At 44.2% G+C, this 20,186-nt stretch overlaps 2 protein-coding genes across 6 annotated transcripts in view; one reads left to right on the top strand and one right to left on the bottom strand.

Moving 5' to 3' along the window:
* The first annotated feature begins 1,980 nt into the window (after positions 1 to 1,980).
* fem1b (fem-1 homolog b) lies at positions 1,981 to 12,245 on the top strand. 5 transcript variants are annotated; one of them, XR_009940456.1, is made up of 5 exons: positions 1,981 to 2,959; positions 3,163 to 4,111; positions 5,630 to 5,971; positions 10,221 to 11,155; positions 11,205 to 12,245. XR_009940456.1 is itself a non-coding variant. In XM_062548140.1 (4 exons), the coding sequence occupies exons 1-4, from the start codon at positions 2,712 to 2,714 to the stop codon at positions 10,563 to 10,565; spliced, it is 1,884 nt and encodes a 627-aa protein (XP_062404124.1). In that variant the 5' UTR covers positions 1,981 to 2,711; the 3' UTR covers positions 10,566 to 12,245. The 5 variants fall into 5 exon arrangements, 1 of the variants encoding a protein (XP_062404124.1); XR_009940454.1 differs by having other exon boundaries at positions 10,221 to 11,204; positions 11,289 to 12,245; XR_009940455.1 differs by having other exon boundaries at positions 10,221 to 11,212; positions 11,250 to 12,245.
* Positions 12,246 to 13,360: 1,115 nt separating this feature from the next.
* LOC134093489 (integrin alpha-11-like) overlaps positions 13,361 to 20,186 on the bottom strand; it is an 80,342-nt gene continuing 73,516 nt past the window's right edge. Inside the window, exons 28-30 of the mRNA XM_062546539.1 lie at positions 16,306 to 16,401; positions 15,998 to 16,111; positions 13,361 to 14,608 (exon numbers count right to left, since the gene is read on the bottom strand). Of these exons, the coding sequence (XP_062402523.1) occupies positions 14,528 to 14,608; positions 15,998 to 16,111; positions 16,306 to 16,401 (291 nt within the window). The 3' untranslated portion in view covers positions 13,361 to 14,527. The remainder of the gene's footprint in view (positions 14,609 to 15,997; positions 16,112 to 16,305; positions 16,402 to 20,186) is intronic.

The following is a 20,186-nucleotide window of genomic DNA, read 5'->3' as shown; positions in this document are numbered from 1 at the left end:
ATAGGCCAGGCCAGCAGTATCTATCTATCTATCTATCTACTGTATCTATCTATCTATCATTATTGCCATATAGGCCAGGCCAGCAGTATGTATCTATACTGCCATATAGGCCTACTGTAGGCCAGCAGTATGTATCTATACTGCCATATAGGCCTACTGTAGGCCAGCAGTATACTATACTGCCATATAGGCCTACTGTAGGCCAGCAGTATGTATCTATACTGCCATATAGGCCAGGCCAGCAGTATGTATCTATACTGCCATATAGGCCTACTGTAGGCCAGCAGTATACTATACTGCCATATAGGCCTACTGTAGGCCAGCAGTATGTATCTATACTGCCATATAGGCCAGGCCAGCAGTATGTATCTATACTGCCATATAGGCCTACTGTAGGCCAGCAGTATGTATCTATACTGCCATATAGGCCTACTGTAGGCCAGCAGTATGTATCTATACTGCCATGTAGGCCTACTGTAGGCCAGCAGTTTTCAAATGGTGAGGGATCCCCCATAGGGGGCGCCAGAGAGCCTCAGGGGAGGTGAAGCATAAAGGGGAAACGCGTTCTCATCTGCACTGCTGTGTTCTTTGTGTGTTTAAAAGATGTATCACTTTTTAGTGACTAAAGTAAATATGTCTAGCCTACGGTAAGAGCCAAGCAAAGATACGGGAAGTATGACCATGATTATTTAAAGTTTGTGCTTTCGTGGACTGGGCCTGGTGATGCCCTGCAGGTATAAAAAGGTAAAAAAAAAAACTTCTATTGGTGATTTATCTTCACATTTAATCTTAAAACAATGGCGAAAAATACAGCCTTGAAGGGAGGTAAATGTATAATTTTAATAATGTCACTTCCATGAAATTATGTCACTTAGTTTGTACCTGACAATAATGTTGTAGAGCGAGGTAACTTTTTATCAACCATCAACATAATCTACAGTGCCACTATTCTGGTGTTTTGGTGAAAGTAACAGGACTGAGATGAAATTTGGGACAATGATAAATGAGTTATAATTTCTAAGAAAACATATTTATGTCAAAATCATTGCTTAACAATGAGATTGCACTTGAGACAATATAAAACTGAAAATGTTCATTTTACCAACATGCTAGCTGATAAGGGCTCATGCTGAACATGAAAACAATAGCGTGGGACAGGCCAAAATCCACCCATAGCATAAATGTATGTGACTTTAATTAAACTTATGTTTAATGGGCTTTACTTGACCTTATATTGATGCATAATCTATAGCAACATTACGCATACAGTAACTAAATGTGTTAAAGCGATTTCAGAACTGATTCTGTTTTTGCCACGGAATAGCCACTGAGTTGATGCAATAGTGTGACGGTAGCTGCCTGGCCACTCTAACTGTAGGCTGCAGCAACTGGTGTGTGTTTTGTGTGTGTGTGTGTGTGTTTTGTGTTTAGTCTATCAATTATGGCACTTTGCTACCAGCCCCACCCACATGTAGCCTACACCTGGACAGGGACAGTGTCCTGGACAGTTTTATTTTTTCTTTCTATGTAAAGATATGCTCACCACTTCATCCACGTGATTCTTCCACAACAAGATGAATCTGGGGCATGAAAGTCATATTTAGTGTCAATGTGTCAAAATATTTCCCCACTCTCCCCAGCTGACTTGTTTCAACAAAATGTTTTATGCTGCCCTTCTGAAGTAGCCTAGTTGTTCAAACTATTTGTTTGAACTAGTTGTAGCTACAAAAACGTTAAAGCCACGCGACCAAATACAGACAGCAGTCTAACCAAAGATTGTATAGTTACTTTATAAACCGTCTCTGGTCTAACTCTGCAGACACACAATGATGACTGCATAACTGCAGAACCTTAAGATTTTCCTGGCTGGAAGGGCCATAGACCTAAAGAAGGACCCAGGTGGAATGATGTCAAATGTGTCTTCGGAGAATCGGAAAACGAGACGTACACTTCCGGGGTTTCTTGTGCGCGATTTTCACCAGCTTCACCATTTTAGTGCCAAAGGTTAAAGGTAGCTGGAAGTGTTTTAATCTGAAGTCAGAAGCTAGTAACTGGCTAGCTACTTACATGCAGTTGGCGGACACGTTACGATAGTATAACATATGTAGTCCACGCGAATTACGCAAAGTCGTTAAACTAAAGGTTTGACAGCAAAGATCGGATTTCACAGGCTAACATTAGGATTCGGTCGTGGTGATTGTTACTAAGCTAATATTTCGTAGGTGTTAGCCTGCTAGCTCTAGCGAGTACAGATGCTAGCTAACTAGTTAAACAAGCTGGCTAAAGTAAACCACACAAGTTGACAAGCTAACAACTCGAGTGGATGAGGCAAGTGAACTCCTGCAACATTAATTCAATTGGTGGGTTAACTTTTTCCTCAGTCGCGATATTTCGTTTAACGTAAAACGTTAAACGATATAGAGACACTTTCGGGTAAGCCATCATACCAGCACCGTTTCCTGTTGGCATGCTAGCCAAACAGGTCGGACAGGCTAACTTGAACTAGCTGATGTTTACTGATCAACGTTAGCTTTGGTCGAGCGACTTTTAACCTGCAAAGATGTTACCTCGCCTCAACAGAAAATCGGTGGACCAGTGAGTTTTCACTTGCATTATTGATCTTGATTGTACATTTTAATGGGAGGCGAGCTGCTTTGCGGTGCAACCCGTGGGCGATACTTGTGGAAACGAAGGAAGTGCCACTGTCCTGAATGGAGTCACTGTCCGGGTATGTTTACAAAGCGGCTAGCGAGGGCAGAGTCTTGACATTAGCCGCACTTCTGCTCAACCACTCCGAGTCCGAAACGCGATACTTGCTCAACTATGTAACTCACCTTGGCGGCCAGCGGTCCACCCCTCTCATTATAGCTGCTCGCAACGGCCATGAAAAAGTTGTGCGGTTTCTTCTGGACCACTACAGAGTGGACACGGAACAGACGGGCACTGTGAGATTTGATGGGTCAGTATTTATTTTAATATACTATATTTCCGGTGTTCTATCATGAGTAAAAAACGCTATAGAAGTGTTTCTGGTCGGGAGCCTGATCGGTCAATGTGTGTGTGTGTGTGTGTGTGTGTGTGTGTGTGTGTGTGTGTGTGTGTGTTTATCCATGTGCGTGTGCATGTTGTATGTATGTATGTATACATGTGTGTGCTTGTCAGGTACGTGATTGATGGAGCGACAGCTCTGTGGTGTGCTGCGGGGGCGGGTCACTTTGAGGTGGTGCAGCTGCTGGTGTCCCACAATGCCAACGTCAACCACACCACCGTCACCAACTCCACCCCCCTGCGAGCCGCCTGCTTCGACGGCCGCCTGGACATCGTGCGCTACCTGGTGGAGCACCTGGCCGACATCAGCATCGCCAACAAGTACGACAACACCTGCCTGATGATCGCCGCCTACAAGGGCCACTCGGACGTGGTCGGCTTCCTGCTGGAGCGAGGGGCCAGCCCCAACGCCAAGGCCCACTGTGGCGCCACCGCGCTGCACTTTGCCGCCGAGGCCGGGCACCTGGACATCGTGACGGCGCTGGTGCGGCAGCACGCCTCCATGGTGCTGAACGGGCACGGCATGACGCCGCTCAAGGTGGCGGCCGAGAGCTGCAAGGCGGACGTGGTGGAGCTGCTGCTGCAGCACACGGACTGCGACGCCGAGAGCCGCATCGAGGCGCTGGAGCTGCTGGGGGCGTCCTTCGCCAACGACCGCGAGTACTACGACATCCTGAAGACCTACCACTACCTGTACCTGGCCATGCTGGAGCGCCAGCGCGACCCCCTGCGCCCCGTGGCCAAGCCCCAGGTGCCGCCTGTGCCAGCCTACGGCGGACGGCGCGAGTGCCAGAGCCTGGCGGAGCTGGAGGGCATCCGGTTGGACCACGACGCGCTGCACATGGAGGGGCTGAAGGTGCGCGAGCGCATCCTGGGCTCCGAGAACATCGACGTGTCGCACCCCATCATCTACCGCGGCGCCGTCTACGCCGACAACATGGAGTTCGACCGCTGCATCAAGCTGTGGCTGCACGCGCTCCACCTGCGCCAGAGGACCAGCCGGAGCACACACAAGGACCTGCTGCGCTTCGCCCAGGTCTTCTCCCAGATGGTGCACCTCAAGGTCTCTCTACTTATCTATCTATCTATCCCAGATGGTGCACCTCAAGGTCTCTCTACTTATCTATCTATCTATCTATCCCAGATGGTGCACCTCAAGGTCTCTCTATTTATCTATCTATCTATCTATCCCAGATGGTGCACCTCAAGGTCTCTCTATTTATCTATCTATCTATCCCAGATGGTGCACCTCAAGGTCTCTCTATTTATCTATCTATCTATCTATCCCAGATGGTGCACCTCAAGGTCTCTCTATTTATCTATCTATCTATCCCAGATGGTGCACCTCAAGGTCTCTCTATTTATCTATCTATCTATCTATCCCAGATGGTGCACCTCAAGGTCTCTCTATTTATCTATCTATCTATCACAGATGGTGCACCTCAAGGTCTCTCTATTTATCTAGCTCTTTATCTATCTTTCCCAGATGGTGCACTTCAAGGTATCTCCCTCTGGGTCTCTCTATCTATCTATCTATCTATCCTTCCATGTATCTATCTATCTATCTATCTATCCCAGATGGTGCACCTCAAGGTCTCTCTATCTGTCTCTATCTATCTAGCTATCTATCTATCTATCTCAGAATGTGCACTTCAAGGTATCTCCCTCTGTCTCTATTTATTTATCTATCTATCCTTCCATTTATCTATCTATCTATCCCAGATGGTGCACCTCAAGGTCTCTCAATCTGTCTCTATATCTATCTATCTATCTATCTATCTATCTATCTCAGAAGGTGCACCTCAAGGTATCTCCCTCTGTCTCTATGTATCTATCTCTATTTATCTCTCTCTCTCTATCTTTCCCTTTATCTATCTATCTATCTATCTAGATAGATAGATAGATACTTTATTGATCCCCAAGGGGAAATTCAAGATGGTGCACCTCAAGGTATATCTATCTGTCTGTCTGTCTGTCTGTCTGTCTGTCTAGCCCTCTATCTATCTATCCCAGATGGTGCACCTCAAGGTATCTCTCTATCTCTCTATCTCTCCATATATCTATCTATCTATCTATCGATCTATCTATCTATTTACACTATATATCCAAAAATATTGGCTCATCTTTATGGACGTCGGTCATGTTGGAACAGGAAGGGGCCCTCACCGCTTGGTCTGTTAGTTCCAGTGCAAGGAACAGTTCAAGGATTTTGAACAATTCCATGCTTCCAACTGTGGGACGTTTTGGGATGGCCACTTCCTGTTCCCACATGACTGTGTACCAGTCAACAAAGCAAGGTCCATAAAGGCAAGGATGACAGAGTTTGGTATGGATGAACTTGACTGGCCAGCATAAAGTCCTGACCTCAACCCAATAGAACACCTTTGACTGTTCTTTTTAGTCATGTTGATTTGTTATTTAATTTTATCATCCTGTTTTGTGTGTGGTGTCTTATGCTACTGGGACCTTGAACTTCCCCTTGGCGATGGATAAAGTGTCCAGATCTATGTATGAAGGATGGCAGGTAAAATGACTGCAGTGAAATGACTGTGCTGGTGCTTATGAAATGTTCTCTCTGAAGGAGACGGTGGGTCCGGGCGACGTGGAGCAGGTTCTAAGCTGCAGCGTTCTAGAGATCCAGCGGAGCATGGCCCGCACGGAGAACACGCCGGAACCGGAACTGCCCGCCGCCACCGACAACCTGGAGTCCAACATCTTCACCTTCCTGTACCTGCTGTGCATCTCCACACACACGCAGTGCAGCGCCGCGCAGCGCGCCGCCATCAACACACACGTGTACCAGCTGCTGCAGCTGGACCCCCGCGCCCGCCACGGCTCCTCCCTCCTGCACCTGGCCATCAGCTCCAGCACACCTGTCGACGACTTCCACACCAACGACGTGTGCAGCTTCCCCAACGCACAGGTGTGTGTGTGTGTGTGTGTGTGTGTGTGTGTGTGTGTGTGTGTGTGTGTGTGTGTGTGTGTGTGTGTGTGTGTGTGTGTGTGTGTGTGTGTGTGTGTGTGTGTGTGTGTGTGTGTGTGTGTGTATAATGTGTGTGTGTGTGTGTGTGTGTCGACGACTTCCACACCAACGACGTGTGCAGCTTCCCCAACGCACAGGTGTGTGTGTGTGTGTGTGTGTGTGTGTGTGTGTGTGTGTGTGTGTGTGTGTGTGTGTGTGTGTGTGTGTGTGTGTGTCTGTGTGTGTGTGTGTCTGTGTGTGTGTGTCGACGACTTCCACACCAACGACGTGTGCAGCTTCCCCAACGCGCGTGTGTGTGTGTGTGTGTGTGTGTGTGTGTGTGTGTGTGTGTGTGTGTGTGTGTGTGTGTGTGTGTGTGTGTGTGTGTGTGTGTGTCGACGACTTCCACACCAACGACGTGTGCAGCTTCCCCAACGCACAGGTGTGTGTGTGTGTGTGTGTGTCGACGACTTCCACACCAACGACGTGTGCAGCTTCCCCAACGCACAGGTGCGCGCACATCTCCTAGGCTGGGGCTTCCACCCCTGTACTTTTACCTGTGTGTGTGTGTGTTGAGGTGTGTGTGTGTAGTAGAGATCTTCTAGGCTGGGGCTTCCACCCCTGTACTTTTACCTGTGTGTGTGTGTGTGTGTGTGTGTGTTGAGGTGTGTGTGTGTAGTAGAGATCTTCTAGGCTGGGGCTTCCACCCCTGTACTTTTACCTGTGTGTGTGTGTGTGTGTGTGTGTGTTGAGGTGTGTGTGTGTAGTAGAGATCTTCTAGGCTGGGGCTTCCACCCCTCTACTTTTACCTGTGTGTGTGTGTGTGTGTGTGTGTGTGTGTTGAGGTGTGTGTGTGTAGTAGAGATCTTCTAGGCTGGGGCTTCCACCCCTCTACTTTTACCTGTGTGTGTGTGTGTGTGTGTGTGTGTTGAGGTGTGTGTGTGTAGTAGAGATCTTCTAGGCTTGGGCTTCCACCCCTGTACTTTTACCTGTGTGTGTGTGTGTGTGTGTGTGTGTGTTGAGGTGTGCATGTGTAGTAGAAATCTTCAACTTTCATTTGAATCAGCACCCCAGCTAGGCTTGGCCACCGACCCCTGTACTTTTACCTGTGTGTGTGTTGAGGTGTGTGTGTGTGTAGTAGAGATCTTCAACTTTCATTTGAATCAGCACCCCAGCTAGGCCTGGCCACCGACCCCTGTACTTTTATCTTGGTGTGTGTGTGTGTGTGTGTGTGTGGGGTTGGCCGCTGCCATAAGCGGTGAGCTAGGCTGACCTCCGCACTCGTAGTTCTAACACTGTTGTTAGTAGGGGTGGGAATTGGCAAAAATGTGATGATTTGATACTATTGCGATATTTGGGCCACAATATGATATTATTGCAATTCTTAACATATTGCGGTACAACATGTATTGCGAGTCGATTCTGCGATATATTGTTTTTCACGTCTCCCATATTATCCGAAGGCTGATGCCTTGGTGCATGTCAAGGTCTTTACTGTTCGATTTTTGTTGAAAACCAAAATACACCCACATATTCTATGTGAAAGAAGATGGATCATTGTGTATTGAGAAGCCATTTTTATTTGAAATTGCCGTTTAATGCACAACAAAAAGCCACAACAAGCACCACCTTGTGGGTATAATAAGCACATTTTATGTTATTAGAGTAAACCCAGAGTACGCTTGACTCAAATAAAAGTAAAATAGATCATTCAGTTTTCTAATTAACTATTGTGATTAGGGCTGGGCGATATGGCTGAAATCTGTATCACGATAAGTGTTTCATATCGGTCGATATCGATAATTATTGAAACATTGTATGACCTATTAAAAATAAGGACCAGGGGGGGGGAAATACTGAATTTAAACATTTTTATTTTAAACTTAACCTTCTTCTGTTTGTAGGCAAGGAAGCATGTCCTTGGCTATGTAATATGCCACTGTCTGAGTTACGTCTCTATGGTGTTTAGATGCAGGGCTCCAGTCCAGACTAACCTTTTGCGTTAGCTGCACTGGTGGGCCTACATTTTTTTTTTATTAGGTGCACCCATATTTTTCATCGTGTCGCCTTTAACGCCAAAACACCTTTTTAATCTCTCTCCCTTCAAATAATGTGAATTATTTTTGTCAACAACAAAAAGGTGTAGAAAAAGATTGTCTTTATTTGAAACAATTCTTTATTGTATATACAGTGAGGAGAACATGTATTTGATACCATGCTAAAGTTGACTAAAAAGAGGAATATAAAATCATCATTTGACAATTGATCTTAATGTCTTAATTCAAAAATTGAGTAAAAATAAAACCGCTAACTACCCCAATTTTCTTTGTGAATGAAGAATGTTTCGTAAATAAATAAATGTTCTTCCTAAATGCTAGGGGGAAGGAAGTATTTGACCCCCAATGTAACCCTATGGGAATTTAACACATAGGGTTAACATTGGGGCAGGCAGATTTTTATTTTTTAAGGCCAGCTATTTCATGGATTCAGGTTATTATGCATCCTGATAAAGTTCCCTTGGCCGTTGGAATTAAAATAGCCCCACGTCATTACATACCTTTCACCATAGCGAGAGATTGGCATGGTGCTTTTTGCAGTAGGCCTATTAGCCTGTTTGATGCTCATTGAGCTCAATGCAAATCAAACAGGCTAATAGGCCTACTGGAAAAAGCACCATGCCAATCTCTAGCTATGGTCAAGGGTATGTGATGATGTGGGGCTATTTTAATTCCAAAGGCCAAGGGAAATTTATCGGGATGCATAATATCCTAGATCCATGAAATAGCTGGTCTTTAAAAATAAAAATCTGCCTGCCCCTATGTTAACCCTATGTGTTAAATTCCCATAGGGTTACATAGGGGGTCAAATACTTCCTTCCCCTAGCATTTAAGGAAAACATTTATCTATTTACGATACATTCTTCAATCACAAAGAAAATTGGTGTCCTTGGCGGTTTGATTTTTACTCATTTTTTAAATTAAGGCATTAAGATCAATTGTCAAATGATGATTTTATATTCCTGTTTTAGCATGGTATCAAATACATGTGCTCCTCACTGTACTGAAATTTCTGATATTCATGACGGCACACTTTATGCAGATTATAGCCTACTGTTCATATTTCAACTCTGTCTGGTTGAAGCCTCAATATTGTAAACAACTTAGCATAGTTGGCTGTCTTATCATAGTCTCTATTGGTTGGACTGTTCAGTTTCCCCACGTGTATTTACGTTTCAATGGCTAATACTTTTTCTCCTTGGGACAGGCCCTATATTGAGACTTGGAGTTGGGAAACATTGGTATTGAGATGATCAGTCAACTTGAATGCAAGAGTTTGGTATTGAGATGATCAGTCAGCTTGAAGAGTTTGAATCAAATGTGCAGCATGCTGATGATGCGAAACAGATGTAATAATAATTTAATTTTGTTTGGATTAAATGTGCGGGTTGGTGTCCATTTAGCACACACGCGAGAGAGGGAGAGGGAAGGAAAGCGGGCCAAGCGGGGGTGGGTTTCTTGAGAAAAAAAAAAAACATTCTATTGAAACATTCTATCGAACGCATTTTCTATTGATATAGATGTGTCTATCGAGATGCATATCGCTGTCGTTTTATAAGCCAGCCCTAATTGATGCATATCGCTATCGTTTTAAGCCAGCCCTAATTGATACATATCCCTATCGTTTTAAGCCAGCCCTAATTGATACATACCGCTATCGTTTTAAGCCAGCCCTAATTGATACATATCGCTATCGTTTTAAGCCAGCCCTAATTGATACATATCGCTATCGTTTTATAAGCCAGTCCTAATTGATACATATCGCTATCGTTTTAAGCCAGCCCTAATTGATACATATCGCTATCGTTTTAAGCCAGCCCTAATTGATACATATCGCTATCGTTTTATAAGCCAGTCCTAATTGATACATATCGCTATCGTTTTAAGCCAGCCCTAATTGATACATATCGCTATCGTTTTAAGCCAGCCCTAATTGATACATATCGCTATCGTTTTAAGCCAGTCCTAATTGTGATACTTTGAGCTACTGTATCTATATATTTGTGTGCATAAAATATTGCGATACTGAACAGAAACACTAATAAATGCTGTACGGTATGTCCAGTCTTTAAAGCTGCCTGTGTGTGTGTGTGTGTGTGTGTGTGTGTGTGTGTGTGTGTGTGTGTGTGTGTGTGTCCTTCCCCCCCCCGCAGGTGACCAGGCTGCTGCTGGACTGTGGGGCGCAGGTCAACGCCGTGGACAACGAGGGCAACAGCCCGCTGCACATCATCGTGCAGTACAACCGGCCAATCAGCGACTTCCTGACGCTGCACGCCATCATCATCAGCCTGGTGGAGGCGGGCGCGCACACGGACATGACCAACAAGCAGCAGAAGACGCCGCTGGACAAGAGCACCACGGGCGTGTCCGAGATCCTGCTCAAGACGCAGATGAAGATGAGCCTCAAGTGCCTGGCCGCCCGCGCCGTGCGCCAACACCACATCACCTACCGCAACCAGATCCCGCGCACCCTCGAGGAGTTCGTGGAGTTCCACTGAAGATCCCGCGCACCCTCCAGGAGTTCGTGGAGTTCCACTGAAGATCCCGCGCACCCTCCAGGAGTTCGTGGAGTTCCACTGAAGATCCCGCGCACCCTTGAGGAGTTCCACTGAAGATCCCGCGCACCAGTGACCGTTTCGTACGAGAGTGCGTTGCTCTGGAGTTCCTTTGCCACACAGCTGACAGTAGTTTTGTATGAGCCCACACTCTACTAAACCCTTTAGTGTTGTATGAGCCCACACTCTACTAAACCCTGTGGTGCTGAACAGGCTGTGTCCTGGGGAATGCACACACCTGGCTCGTGTGTTAGGGACTCTCTGTGTGTGTGTGTGTGTGTGTGTGTGTGTGTGTGTGTGTGTGTGTGACTACACTTGTTCTAAAGGACTGAGTCAGGTGGGTCTGTGTGTATGAGTGTGAGGACCATGCCAGGTGCATTCTCCTGTGTGTGTGTGTGTGTGTGTGATAGAGGGCCTGTGCTAGGTGAAATGTGTGTATTGGCAGCTCTCTCCGTTCCCACCCAGATGAATGTGTTCTGCCTGGAAGCCGTTTGCACACTTCGTCCTGGGCTACTGGTGTGTCCTGCCACAGTGTGTGTGTGTGTGTGTGTGTGTGTGTGTGTGAGGTGTGTCCTGCCACAGGTGTGTGTGTGTGTGTGTGTGTGTGAGAGGTGTGTCCTGCCACAGGTGTGTGTGTGTGTGTGTGAGAGGTGTGTCCTGCCACAGGTGTGTGTGTCTGTGTGTGTGTGTGAGGTGTGTCGTGCCAGGTCATGTCACCACCAGCGCTGTCTGAGCCCTGACCCCCAGATGACCCCCAGCACACCTCCAGCCTGCTCAGGCTACTCTTATCTTTTAACAATTGGTTTTATGATTATCTTTTGGTATATTTGAAATGCATACTTTGAATATTTTGTTTTAAAAAATGTTTATTAAATTATAGATTTATCAGAAAATCAACTATTGGACAAAAGAAATCCAACTTGAGGTGCCATGGAGTGCTTGCAGAAGGTCCTCTCCTCCCCTCCTCCTTTGGTGATCGTGTGTGTGTGTGCGTGTGCGTGCGTGTGTGTGAGTGTGCATGAGTGTGACGGCATCCTCCACGCTGCTCAAGAGGGAGGACACATTAGAGTGTGTCCATGTTCTTGTGAAAGATCAGGAAGACCGAGTGTGAGTGTGTGTTGAGCGTTGCTTTGAATGTGGAAGCTTCCTTTCCCCCCTCTTCACCAGCCAAGGTGTCCCTGTTGCTTGAGATTGTACCGCCTGAATGTCACCCCAAGCTGGAGCAGAGGTCTGCTTCCACACTCACATGGAATACAACTCCAGACGGAACAGCAGTGCGTTCTTTGCAATACAACTCCAGGCGGAACAGCAATGTGTTCTATTTATTGCTAACTTTTTGGGTTGGTTTGCCCGGACTTTATTCCTTTCTTTTGTTTTTTTTATTGTTATTATCTTGGGGACCTTGTAATTAACAGTCACATCTAAGATGCTATGAATGAGAGATTTGAATTTAAAGGTGACAACCAACAGACTGACTTTCTTTATGTATCTAATCCTTACATGGCCAAACTCCACCAGTGTTCAGGTTGTCATGGAGAGACTTGCACATTGGTTTGTGCTCTGCTCCAGAGACGGATTGTCACACTACAGCTGTTTGTTTTCTTAATAAATGAGACCTCATCAGCGGCTCCCCTGTCACTTTATAGCACGACACCTGACTGTGAGAGAGAGAGAGAGAGAGAGTGAGATTGATTACCGGTAGTGCAATCTTGTGAGCAGAATGCTACTGTTTTGCTACCTGCTCTGTACTACAGACAGATATGGAAACGATATGTGCACTGCAAAAGCTGCTTATTAAGACCTAACAAAATGTCATTCATTTTCCATCAAGATCAAAACATCCAGTTGGTATCGTTTTCAGTATTGAGAGACTTTACTTTGCGCTTTCTCGTAAAATAATTTGACTTAATTAAAGAAGAATTTTCTGTATTTTTAGACATCTCATCCTGAAAACAAGCACATTTGTCTGGCAGTGTGTTGAATAAATGTGTCTTGATAAGACTCCTTAAAATAAGTCTGTCTTCTTATAAGTCAAAATTATCTTTTGAGAGACCGCTAGGTAACATAGCTAGGTAACATACACCTATGCCTTCAGTTAGGCATAGGTGTAGCTCATGGACCTAAAAGAAGGTGTAGCTTCCCTGTATGGCTAACAAAGACTGCTATAAGCGTCTCTTCAGTTAGGCGTAGGTGTAGCTTGTAGCCTGTATGGCTAACAAAGACTGTGCTATTAGCGTCTCTTCAGTTAGGCATAGGTGTAGCTTGTAGCCTGTATGGCTAACAAAGACTGCTATAAGCGTCTCTTCAGTTAGGCATAGGTGTAGCTCATAGACCTAAAAGAAGGTGTAGCTTCCCTGTATGGCTAACAAAGACTGTGCTATAAGCGTCTCTTCAGTTGGGCATAGGTGTAGCTTGTAGCCTGTATGGCTAACAAAGACTGTGCTATAAGCGTCTCTTCAGTTAGGCATAGGTGTAGCTTGTAGCCTGTATGGCTAACAAAGACTGCTATAAGCGTCTCTTCAGTTAGGCATAGGTGTAGCTCATAGACCTAAAAGAAGGTGTAGCTTCCCTGTATGGCTAACAAAGACTGTGCTATAAGCGTCTCTTCAGTTAGGCATAGGTGTAGCTTCCCTGTATGGCTAACAAAGACTGTGCTATAAGGGTCTTCTCTAATATGCTTCATTGCACTGTTGTCATGTTGTTTAAAAGCACAAGGTAAGAATAGTTTTGCAACATGGTGATGTTTGTACAGTTTAATGCCTCTCATAGTGAACTGTGCTTCCCTTTTTCAGTTAGTGGGTAAGGCACTATACGTTATATTTACAATCTTCAAGTTTGTCTTCATATACATTGAAAAGTGCATCAATATAACATATATTTCTGAAAAGATAATTCATCCACAAACACGTCAGTTACGTGACCCCTCTGCACGTGAAGACAATAGTACTGCAGATTTCAAGCTGAGGACTGCTGCTGTGCGTGAACTTTAGCTAGGTCAGCCGAGTGGTTTTAAAAGCAAGTTACATTACAGCCCTCATAGTTGTGGATCCTTCAGGCCGATGGATGAAGTCTGGTGCTTTACTGAGACTCAGCCTCGTGTTGGACTGAATGATATCTGGTATGGCAGCTTACTGTGAACAGGGCTTACATTAAGGTATACAACTAACTAACAATACATTATAGTTGCATTCAAACCCATGTGTTATATCAGGTTGTGAAGTGCAGGAGCTGAGGTGTGCATGTGGCTTGGCAGAAGCATTGTGGGTAGTCTGGTGCCTGAGCTTTGGATGCAGTGGTGTGGGGTGGCTGTTCTATTATGAGGCCAAAAGGTGACCTCGCACAGAAACATACAGAGCTCTTTGTCCACTCTACTTCACCCAACTCCCAGCAGCTCTCCTCACCACACATGGCCTAACAGTGCAATTTGCCATATTAATCTGGACACTGCTTTGTGAACGGCATTACTCTGAGATGGCAAGTTCTCGGCAGTGAACTCTGCTGCCAGAGGCACGCTGTGATGGGAAGGCCCCACAAATTGAATGTCCTCATCTTGTGCGAGTGACTGGGTCTCCTTTGAGGCAGGTGCTACTAGCTGAGGGTAGTTGGGCCTTCTGCATCTCCTGAAGGGGTCCCAGGTCAAGGAACCTGAGTGGGTGGGATTTGCAAGGGTTCAACAAGTGCTTATTGGCTGTGTGGTAGGCAGGGCACCCCCATGTCCACAGTCTCCCATCTGCATACCTGAGCCAAAGAGGAGCCATGTGGTAGCCATGGTTACTGCTGTTCTGGTGTGTTCTCATTGGTCAGCTGGTGTTCTGGTGTGTTCTCATTGGTCAGCTGGTGTGTCACCGGGGTTATCACTGTTCTGGTGTGTTCTCATTGGTCCGCTGGTGTGTTGTCACGGGTTATCACTGTTCTAGAGTCTTCTCATTGGTCAGCTGGTTTTCATCCTCTTCTTTATTTCGCTTTTGCCGGTGAAAGAAGCCAAGCTGGAGAAACAAAGATAAAACATTCAGGAAGTTCATGACCTCAAGAGTTAGAATGTGAGAACAGAACACATCACTTCCCAAACTCAAGTGGGAGAACAGGGTTTCCCAAACTCAAGTAGGAGAACAGGGCTTCCCAAACTCAAGTGGGAGAACAGGGCTTCCCAAACTCAAGTAGGAGAACAGGGCTTCCCAAACTCAAGTGGGAGAACAGGGCTTCCCAAACTCAAGTAGGAGAACAGGGCTTCCCAAACTCAAGTGGGAGAACAGGGCTTCCCAAACTCAAGTGGGAGAACAGGGCTTTCCAAACTGGAATAAGGTGCAGTAGTCTGTGGACGTGGGACTTAAGGAAATTGTCTGCCTTAAGTCATTAATAACTTCCAAAGATGTGATCTATAATGACCTATTTTCAAATCTCAAAGGCCCCGACCCTGCAGATTACAACTTCAATAAATGTAATGAAGGCTGATCACATACACTTCGAACTAATAACAGAATCAGCGACAGCACAAGGACTTGAAACGGGATCTTGTTCTATTCCTTGTTCTTGTTCCTTTATTCTATCCTGATGGAAAAATCAGGCCGTAGTTTCCTCTCAGAAATACAGGTCACTAGCAACATAAGACTCGGTCAGAGAAACCAGGAGGTACAAATGCAATGTCATGCCTGTCTTTATGGAAGCATTAATGGAACCAGGAACAATAAACAAACTCCCTTCCACAAGCTGCCTCATGCTCGATGGAAAATAACATTAAATCAGATAGTATGACACGTTAAACCATAATCAGTCACTTAACTAGACTTCAACCTACAGAGTTTCAAAGTCTGTTAGATAGATTTAACCGTTAGTCTATATCTAGATTTAACCGTTGGTCTATATCTAGATTTAACCGTTAGCCTATATTTACTGTTAGCTAGCTTCAACCTTTAGCCTATGTCAATAGATCTGGTATGCAGTGCAGACCTCATTTTGTTGCACCTCCTTCAAATACTGTAACTGCAAAACTGTGTTTACTAGTGTTAACCTATGAAATAACAGGACTAGAGACATAGATATACAGTAGGATATATCAGTGCACCTTTACTGTAAATGTTTTACACCTTAGCCCCTTACTTCCTCAAGCAGACTGAATCCTAACACTGGTTGCACTACTTGACTGTATAAGTGAGAACACCTGATGCAACAACTCACCTTCCATAAGGTCAGGACAAGCAGAGCTCAACTCACCTTCCATAAGGCCAGGACCATTAGATTAGAGCTCAACTCACCTTCCATAAGGCCAGGACCATTAGGTTAGAGCTCAACTCACCTTCCATAATGCCAGGACCATTAGATTAGAGCTCAACTCACCTTCCATAAGGCCAGGACCATTAGATTAGAGCTCAACTCACCTTCCATAAGGCCAGGACAAGCAGAGCTAAGAGCAGCAGGCCGCCCAGCGAGCTCCCGATTATAATCCAGATGGGAATTCTGTAATCTTCCTCTTTTCTAATCTCCAGGGTTATCTGGGGAATCAACACAAATCAGAAGCTCCTACAGATCCGATCATATTGGAGTCTCATCACCCCACCTCATATTGGGCTTCATCACCCCAGCAGATTATTGCTATTGGTTATTGTAATACTGTTGTGGAAAGTGTGTTACAAATGATCTTGACGCAGTGGCAATTTTTGAACAGCAGGAGGCAGTGTACACATACATGCCGTGTTGGTCGAGCTTCATGCAGGAAAGTTGAGCTGGCTGGGTTGAGTTCCACAGATGCAGTCGTAACCAGCTCTAGCTTCCTGAACTGCACCTGAACAAGAGCAGAAACAGCACAAGATCACATCTACGGTCATGAGATAACACAAGATCACCTCTACAGTCATGAGATAACACAGGATCACCTCTACAGTCATGAGATAACACAAGATCACCTCTACAGTCATGAGATAACACAGGATCACCTCTACAGTCATGAGATAACACAGGATCACCTCTACAGTCATGAGATAACACAGGATCACCTCTACAGTCATGACTCATGAGATAACACAAGATCACCTCTACAGGCATGAGATCACACAAGATCACCTCTACAGTCATGAGATAACACAAGATCACCTCTACAGTCATGAGATAACACAAGATCACCTCTACAGTCATGAGATAACACAAGATCACCTCTACAGTCATGAGATAACACAGGATCACCTCTACAGATAGCACAAGGTCACCTCTACAGTCATGAGATAACACAAGATCACCTCTACAGTCATGAGATAACACAAGATCACCTCTACAGTCATGAGATAACACAAGATCACCTCTACAGTCATGAGATAACACAAGATCACCTCTACGGTCATGAGATAACACAAGATCACCTCTACAGTCATGAGATAACACAGGATCACCTCTACAGTCATGAGATAACACAAGATCACCTCTACAGTCATGAGATAACACAGGATCACCTCTACAGTCATGAGATAACACAGGATCACCTTTACAGTCATGAGATAGCACAAGATCACCTCTACAGTCATGAGATAGCACAAGATCACCTCTACAGTCATGAGATAACACAAGATCACCTCTACAGTCATGAGATAACACAGGATCACCTCTACAGATAACACAAGATCACCTCTACGGTCATGAGATAACACAAGATCACCTCTACGGTCATGAGATAACACAGGATCACCTCTACGGTCATGAGATAACACAGGATCACCTCTACGGTCATGAGATAACACAGGATCACCTCTACGGTCATGAGATAACACAAGATCACCTCTACAGTCATGAGATAGCACAAGATCACCTCTACAGTCATGAGATAGCACAAGATCACCTCTACAGTCATGAGATAACACAAGATCACCTCTACAGTCATGAGATAACACAGGATCACCTCTACAGTCATGAGATAACACAAGATCACCTCTACAGTCATGAGATAACACAAGATCACCTCTACAGATAACACAAGATCACCTCTACAGTCATGAGATAACACAAGATCACCTCTACAGTCATGAGATAACACAGGATCACCTCTACAGTCATGAGATAACACAGGATCACCTCTACAGATAACACAGGATCACCTCTACAGTCATGAGATAACACAGGATCACCTCTACAGTCATGAGATAACACAGGATCACCTCTACAGATAACACAAGATCACCTCTACAGTCATGAGATAGCACAAGATCACCTCTACAGATAACACAGGATCACCTCTACAGTCATGAGATAACACAGGATCACCTCTACAGTCATGAGATAACACAAGATCACCTCTACAGTCATGAGATAACACAGGATCACCTCTACAGTCATGAGATAACACAAGATCACCTCTACAGTCATGAGATAACACAAGATCACCTCCACGGTCATGAGATAACACAAGATCACCTCTACAGTCATGAGATAACACAGGATCACCTCTACAGTCATGAGATAGCACAAGATCACCTCTACAGATAACACAGGATCACCTCTACAGTCATGAGATAACACAAGATCACCTCTACAGTCATGAGATAACCTCTACAGTCATGAGATAACACAGGATCACCTCTACAGTCATGACTCATGAGATAACACAAGATCACCTCTACAGTCATGAGATAACACAAGATCACCTCTACAGATAACACAGGATCACCTCTACAGTCATGAGATAACACAAGATCACCTCTATAGTCATGAGATAACACAAGATCACCTCTGGGTCATTCCGTGTCAAATCACCCAATTTCAGCCAATTTGGAAAGTGACCCTCTCCAAAAAAATCTGAAATAAATCACAGGTGTTTGTAGCCTAGACCTATGCACAAATCTTAAATAGTATGTCTGGATCACTAATGGTTTAAAAACTGCAGCCCTTTGAAGCTTCAAGTCATTTTAAGCATTGTGGTGAACAATCCTTTTTGGTCAACTTGCAACGTTATTGGTTCTTTTGGTATTTCACACACATCAGTGAAACTATGTGAATGGAAGCACATTTTCCTGTTGAATTAAGAAATCTAATCAGATGAGATGTGTCTTGTGTAATTTCCCCTCTGCAAAGCTCTGAAAATGGCTATAAATTCATTATGTGAAAAGACATCATCACTTTTGAAGGCTTCTCATTCGAAAGGTATGTGCCACAAATTTCATCAGGTTTTTTTCCCACTCATATATGGACTATAAGGTCATGTCCATGCATCAACTTTGGTTGTAATCGTTGTCATATTGTCAGAGCATTTTGTTTTAATTGGGCTTGATTTTCAAAAAGCCCATTTTCGTCCTATCATTTCACCATGTGGACAGTTAACAGGATTTTTTTTTAATTTTACCATATCACATTCTGTATGTGAGGATCATCTGTCCAAAATGTGGGCTTGTTGCTGAGTTTCTTTATTGGAGATATGATTTTTGGAAAATATTCTCTATAAATCCACTGAACTTGCATTGGATCTGCAGTACCACTTTGCACCACATGGGGTGCTCTTTTAATACAATGGAAGTCAATGGAAGAGTAAGAGATTCACTTGTTTGCTGCACATATCCAATCTAAACACACATTTTATGGTTCATAGTTGAATTTCTCCAAGTAATTATTGCAACATGAACAACATACTACTCATAAATAAATCTTATTTAGAGAAAATAAGCGGATCAAGCAAATTATACACACATAAGACTGACTGGTCATCATACATACAAGATACTTGATGAGTTATCTCCTTTTCATGAATGCGTCTTGGATCCAGGCAATAGCGTTTTGAGCCCTCATACCTTTTGATTAAAACTTTTATGTGATGGAAACATGCATGGTCATCTTCATCAAGTGAAATATCTGCTCTAAACTGCATCTGACGCTTTTTCTGCATCTGATAATGCACTGAATTCTTGAAACCCCTTTTTTCTTGAATATGTTTCATTTTCCAACTTCTATGGTGGTGTAGAAAACTGTTACAAAGATGGCAAGCTAAATCCTCTTGCTGCATGTATGATCAGTCAGTCTTATGTGTGTATATTTAGCTTGATCAGTTTATTTAGCTAAATAAGATTTATTTATGAGTAGTATGTTGTTCATGTTGCAATCATTACTTGGAGCAATTCAACTATGAACCATAAAATGTGTGTTTAGATTGGATATGTGCAGCAAACAAGTGAATCTCTTACTCTTCCATTGACTTCCATTGTATTAAAAGAGCATCCCATGTGGTGCAAAGTAGTACTGCAGATCCAATGCAAGTTCAGTGGATTTATAGAGGATATTTTCCAAAAATCATATCTCCAATAAAGAAACTCAGCAACAAGCCCAAATTTTGGACAGATGATCCTCACATACAGAATGTGATATGGTAAAATTAAAAAAAATCCTGTTAACTGTCCACATGGTGAAATGATAGGACGAAAATGGGCTTTTTGAAAATCAAGCCCAATTAAAACAAAATGCTCTGACAATATGACAACGATTACAACCAAAGTTGATGCATGGACATGACCTTATAGTCCATATATGAGTGGGAAAAAAACCTGATGAAATTTGTGGCACATACCTTTCGAATGAGAAGCCTTCAAAAGTGATGAT

This window comes from Sardina pilchardus, chromosome 10 (assembly GCF_963854185.1).
Source record: "Sardina pilchardus chromosome 10, fSarPil1.1, whole genome shotgun sequence".
NCBI lineage: Eukaryota > Metazoa > Chordata > Actinopteri > Clupeiformes > Clupeidae > Sardina > Sardina pilchardus.
The sequence above is the reverse complement of the archived record's forward strand: the minus strand, read 5'-3'. Positions and strand labels throughout refer to the sequence as shown.

Excerpts from the sequence above, each read along its gene's own strand:
- fem1b (XM_062548140.1), top strand. The coding sequence starts at position 2,712 with ATGGAGTCACTGTCCGGGTATGTTTACAAAGCGGCTAGCGAGGGCAGA. Across the intron at positions 2,960-3,162 it reads GGCACTGTGAGATTTGATGG|GTACGTGATTGATGGAGCGA; the intron begins GTCAGTATTTAT and ends TGTGCTTGTCAG. Across the intron at positions 5,972-10,220 it reads GCAGCTTCCCCAACGCACAG|GTGACCAGGCTGCTGCTGGA; the intron begins GTGTGTGTGTGT and ends CCCCCCCCGCAG.